A 6,279-nucleotide genomic window follows, 5' to 3' on the forward strand; every position below is an offset into this window, starting at 1 on the left:
AGCGTTTCGGAATCGGACCAAGCACCTTGCTCATTTCACACTACCACGAGACACGTAATACGCCGCACGAAAACACCTGAAAACAGCGATACGGGGCCATCCACAAAATGAATGAATCGGAGACGGCTTGAACTTAAATAAGTTAAATCGAACATGTTTCCAGGCCTAATATTAACACATAAACTTCTGAACATGTTCAAAATTTGATGTTTTATTTATTTCATCAATTGACAAGCCTTCAACATTTTGCCTCTTGAAATTAAGGTATAAAAATTTAAAATACCTGGCGGACCGGCAAAAAAGTCGTCGCGGACCGGCGGTTGAGAACCACTGGTGTAGACAATCCATCTATCTGCAAACTGCTTTGACTTTGAAAAATAACATTGGTTGTATCAATAAGCAATACAAAGTATTGGGTCGATCATGTCACAGCATTATCTTTTGTAATCTTGAGGGTAACGTGTTCCAAACCTATTGCGACATGGAAACGGCAGGAGGAGGTTGGACCCTTGTCGCCTCTGTGCATGAAAACGATATTAAAGGGAAATGTACAGCGGGTGATCCATGGTCAAGTAAACAAGGAATGACCCGGGCCTATTCTAGCTTATGGGAAAATACAGATACCTATGGACTATCGACTTCAGCTGCGAGGGACGACTACAAGAATCCAGCATACTTCGCATCGGATGCGAAAAACGTCATGATCTGGCATGTGCCGAATGGTACTCCTGTGACGCAATTCGCTGAAAGGTTTCTCTATTTTCTATCGATACAATATTAAATATCGTGTACCGAAGCCATTTCCAGTTCGTGTGATAGGTTTCATGTAAATCGTAAGGTATACGTGAATCTCTGTGCTAACGTTCGTTATTATATTTATGCGGTTCTGTCATTCAGATGTCAGATTATGTGTGGTTCCATCAGTGCATGTGACTCATTTCCTTTCCGACTTATTGACCTGGTGCGTATGATATGTGGTAAAAGGTAAATGTCGCTGATTTTAAAAATAGTTGTAGGATACTAGAAAACTCTCCATAAATAATATTACAAGTCATATTTAGCGGACCGATTGACAGTCGCATCCTGCTGACGGACGGTTGCATGCGATGACTGATAAGTAAGGCAATTTTTATTTGACCTACAATACGGAAGATAAAGACCTGAAAAATCAAAATTTTGACATTTCTGACCTTAAAAAAATAAATTTTGTCCAAAATTTTGACTTAGCGTATGCAAATTAGGTGTTTTCCCACATAATGTTAGAATCGTGCTATTTATCTTCATTTCTGGTTGGAACTGTCTGTCCTTACGAAGTAGTTTGACGTGGCAAAAACGTTTCTGACTCAAAAACGGACAAATTCTAACATGAAAAATCTTTATTTTAACGAAATCAGGCCCTATGAAGAATTGCAACAGTTACATCACTGGTAAAAATCATTAAAATTTGTTGTAGTACAACAACGAAATATACTTTTCTATATTCTCGGGCAGTAAGTGTCTGTCCTTACTAAGTATAGCTTGCCAAGAATGGAGAAAGAACGTTCAACAGCAGCAGTTGTTGGCTGACAACACTGAAGTTGTGTGTACACTGCTGGTGACAAACCGTGTTGCTTCATTCTGACAATGCTGTGTGTACATCATAATTTTTCATCATGCGCTTCTTGATATAAGAACCATACAATATCCACGCAGTCTTGCTTCAGTTAGGATATTGCGGTACGTTGAGCATAACACCGCGTCAACCTATTTATTTCATTTGAATGTTTATGATTCACAATGAGCCGACGATGGGCTGTCTACAACGGTAGGCCCATAAAGTAGGCTACAAGTTGTAAAATGTCAAATGATAAGTTCACCGACGGTGCAAAATCTTACGATAGAAACGAAATGCAGGTTGCAAAAAATGTTGACTCTATGAGCAATTTTGACATTTTTTGACCTAACGCTACAGTTTGAACAAATTTTTGAAAAAAATCGCCCTACTGATAAGAATGAGTCATTGACTGCATCTCGCTCTACCGAATCATTACTATCGCGTTGCGTGCATTGATTTACTGACGAACTGATAATATCGTAAATGCATGGTAATGACGTGGTGTGATGGCAATGGATGTTCCAATTCACTTGCTAGTTTCCGAAAGTAAATCACAATTGGTGTCAATTTCAGATCATATCAATCTCTAACCACATATGAATTAGGCCTAGGCCACTTGATCGAAAACCGGGCTCCCACAACACAATTATCAAGAACGTAATGTTGGCTGTAGGTGAGATGCGGTACCGATGAGACACTGGGACCGAAAATACTTGAAAATTTATCCGTGATAATCCCATGATTACAGTACGCGAATTTGTCCACAATGGTATGCTGACAGCATCTTTTCTCACATGCAAAAAACGTCGACCTGCGTGAGTTATGGGGTCTGTGACAGTTGATTTACGCTTTAGGGGGTGTAAAATAAATTTGGATCGACGTATGCCTTTTTCTATATCGCATTCCACACTTACAAGCCCGCCACAATATTTGATGCCAAGTATATAGCGCTTGTATCAAAGTATATAATAGCACATATTTTTTAATTCAATACCATCCTCGAGTGGATCATTTTCAATTCAATTACAATATTTATAAAGTGGGTGGCGATGGTAACATATAGCCAAATCAAGCAAAATAGTTGAACCAACTAATCACTTGACAACAGAAAAACGGCTACATATATAGATGCTGGAAATCACAGTTGCATTCGATGTTTTATCACCATAACGAGGTATTTGAAAGCCAAAATGTCGATTAGCGGGTAATACATATGGGCCATTAATTTTGTGAGTTTGAGCGTGAATCGCAACGTGTTTATGCCAACATTTGAGTTGATATAATCTATTTTATTCTTGAAGGCGGCGACGAAACTCTTTTCATTGGCTTGCTGTAGCTTTCTAGCGTATGTCTAAGAGATGATACGTTCGAGTAACAAAACATAAACGTTTTTAAATATTTTTGAAAAGGCGGATATTAATGTAAATGTCCGCAATCGGTAGAGCTTGGACAGCAAAGATCTGCTATTCTGGGCTAAAGATTTGAGGGCCAGAGATCATTTTGCAATTTTTGATCCATCGGTACCTTATCTCCCCTATCTCACAGAGTGTTGCTGATATACCACACCGAAAGCCACTTCTTACAATCGTACGGAGGCAATCTCAGGTATTTATTCGCTCGAAATTATACGATGCAATCAGCTACATACGCGGTTGATGGGTCGGACGACGGTCCTGCTATACCAATAGTCTGGGATACAGAAAATAATACAACAGTGTCGGTAACGTACAAAAGCTCTCTGAAGAATGTCGTTGAGGAGGGATACATACAGGTGATTTGATTATAGAAGGTGATTGTTATCATGCAGTCTGACATCAGAATGCGTCAATCGCAATCGGCCACTGTTTATAAAATTTCTTGGGAAATACATTCGACATCTATGCGGCGTCAACTAGCCTACTGTACTCAAGTGTAGCCAACAGATGACTACAAACAGGAAAACGGCTAAAAACCTACATTTCTGTCCGTTTTAATTCGCTCGAAGTCGTTTCAAGTAAATTCCCTTCAAATAAGTTGGCATTTTGGAAAGTGATGTGTATTATTCGCATTTTCATGAGGTGTCTATGTCCAAATTAGGCCTGGTTATGATAATATCGTTTCTATTAAGGTTTTAGGTGTTGTGACAGATTGAAACTATTTAATATGTTCAGTTTCGAATGGTGGAATATGCGACTTATATTGCCGCCGTCTGTCCGGGACTCAGGATCAAAGGCCAGAGTCGTACCTACACTGAAAGCTTTTGCATTGGAACCACCTCCGCCAGTCCGTATACCCACATGTCCAACGACTTCGCAATGATGGAACAAGGATATGCGAAGCCGGAGCTTACGAGGAGTGCTGTGATGATATTTTATCGATGATGACATGGATCGTCTTCAGGAATATATCGATTGCGAGAGATAATCCTACTCTCTGTGAATACCGACACTATGTATTGCACGTGGCTAATTTGTGCAGTCTTTCTGGAAAACCATTGATGTCATTGTCATCTGTGTATCACAGGGGCGTAAAACTCGATTTCACCGATCACCGCAGTAGCATAATGACGGCCTAACCAAAGTCAAGCATCTTACTTACGTAACCATCACGATTATGACGATAAATCAGTATACTTACAATACGATTTTACAGCTCTGTGATCTTTTTCATGTAATTGTAATTGAAGCATTTCTATTTTGTGTAATTGTAATTATAATTGTAATTTGATAAAAATTTGTCCAATTATAATTTCAATTACATTGTTATTGAAACCTGACAATCACAACATAAAATAATTAGCCTATTTACATCGGTGTTCTATGAGTGACTCATTAATTACATAACTCAACCATGCTAACCATGCAACCATGCAACCATCCGAACTTCATATTGGAGAATTCTCTCATCAACAGTCAGTCAGTCAGTCATTCCATACCATCAAACCATCTGTACGGATGGCTAACATTTTGGTTTCATTGTGTGATATGACCACAAGGGGGGCACGAATAATTTCACTGTCATGAAGGGAGGCGTGTCTGAAAAATGTTTAAGAACCCGTGAGTTAAACTAAATCTTATTGTTTCAAAAATTGATCAACAACAAATAAACTCTTCTGAAAAACGTGCTGACCCATTTCCCACACCACGGTCAGAGTTTTTTTTAACTAGGCTTGCTGCAACAATTACAAAAAGAAATTCAAGATTCAACCAAGGCTTCATCAAACTTGATCACACATTTGTAGAGATGTTATCCCAATCTTGCCTCCGCTCTTAGGAAAATTTACTGGGGCCAGAAACTTTCCGCACCCTAATGTTCAACAAATGCAATGTAAAAGTTTTTGAGCAAATGAAAATGTAAATGCGAACCAAAATTTTGTAATTCGTGGTTATCAGGAGCTTCTTTCCTTTTGCATTTATTATACTTTTACACACCTTCTTGGTATCATCATTATCGCTGACGCCTTGCCAATTACTTTTCATTTGCCGTACTCAGCTCGGAGTATTCGTTTGATTACATTTTATTGACTGTCTTGTGGCGTATTCGCTGTTAGTTGGTTTCAGTACTCTTGATTAGGAACAGTTCGAATACGTTCGAGTTATTTTTTTAATCCAAGGGTATTCTACGTATCATGAATGAAACATGAATACCTTGGGATCGTTGCTCATAACGTCGCTACCGCTGTCAAAGAGCACCTCTTTACCGCATCAATTACATGTTTATTAGTAATTGTAATTGCAAGTGTAATTAAATACAAGTTTACCAGTATTTATTATTGTCATTTTATATTTTCAGCAATGAGTAATTGTAATAGAATTTATAATTGTAATTGTAATTGAACTGAATTAATGTAATTGATCCTACTCTATTTGGGAGTGGGGTAGGGATAAACTGTACTACATAATGAAGAACAAAAAGTATAATTTGTATTATGACACCGTTGTTGAGCTGTGGGTTCAGCTCTTCTATACATAGATTTGAAGAGGTGAAGGATGTTCAAAACTTAGCTAACTCATCAATGATGTATTGTAAAGCTATTAGGGATGGTGTGAACGTGAGGTTCACGTTCGCGTTCTGTGTGCGAACTTCAAAAATTTTGAGGGTCACGTTCACAAACGGACCTTCGTAGGTGCTGCACTGTGAACCTTATTTATATATATATTAGAGTTGTTCAGAATTGATCGACTTTCAAAATGTTGTGGTTTTCAGTCCGATTCCCATGCCTTATACCATAAAAACATATTCTAGGTACTTTTTTTCGTAATTCATCCCTTGCATCCGCATATATATATTACAATTCTCACTTCATTATAACATCTTTGGTTGAAATTTATTGCATTTCAATTGCGCGTGCATGGCGCTGGACGTTGGTGCATGGCGCTGGAAGCATAAAAAATCAACACTAAACGAGCAAGCAGCTTGACAATTACAAAAATGTTGCTTGCTTTGTTACAAAAGTTTGCTCGAATATTTAGTGACTGTCTGCTATGTGAGCTTGACCCGCAATCACACAACATCAAGAGCAAAATACACTGCATGTAGGAAGTCAAGGAATGAAGCTTCATCAACCAATCAATGAAGTTGTTATCGTTGTCTGATGTAAAACATCTAGCAGGTCCACTGGGTCAAGCTTGATTTCATATGTTTATTGTGTCATAAAAACCAAATCCGTGTGATCAAGGTGTGTGCTGCATAATTTGTAAATGGGG

The 6,279-nt window shown here is 38.4% G+C and overlaps 1 protein-coding gene across 1 annotated transcript; it reads left to right on the plus strand.

The window, feature by feature from the left end:
• The first annotated feature begins 355 nt into the window (after positions 1 to 355).
• Positions 356 to 4,404, plus strand: LOC145453236 (intelectin-1b-like). Its single transcript, XM_080331219.1, has 3 exons — positions 356 to 750; positions 3,140 to 3,365; positions 3,745 to 4,404. The coding sequence occupies exons 1-3, from the start codon at positions 482 to 484 to the stop codon at positions 3,952 to 3,954; spliced, it is 705 nt and encodes a 234-aa protein (XP_080187345.1). The 5' UTR covers positions 356 to 481; the 3' UTR covers positions 3,955 to 4,404.
• The last annotated feature ends 1,875 nt before the right edge of the window (positions 4,405 to 6,279 follow it).

The sequence above is a fragment of the Botryllus schlosseri genome, chromosome 13 (assembly GCF_051294905.1).
Source record: "Botryllus schlosseri isolate E-star chromosome 13, Bs_hap1, whole genome shotgun sequence".
In the NCBI taxonomy this organism is placed as follows: domain Eukaryota; kingdom Metazoa; phylum Chordata; class Ascidiacea; order Stolidobranchia; family Styelidae; genus Botryllus; species Botryllus schlosseri.

Coding starts and splice junctions, on each gene's coding strand:
- LOC145453236 (XM_080331219.1), top strand. CDS start 482: ATGGAAACGGCAGGAGGAGGTTGGACCCTTGTCGCCTCTGTGCATGAA. Junction 751..3,139: donor GTGACGCAATTCGCTGAAAG/GTTTCTCTATTT, acceptor CCTATCTCACAG/AGTGTTGCTGATATACCACA. Junction 3,366..3,744: donor TTGAGGAGGGATACATACAG/GTGATTTGATTA, acceptor TAATATGTTCAG/TTTCGAATGGTGGAATATGC.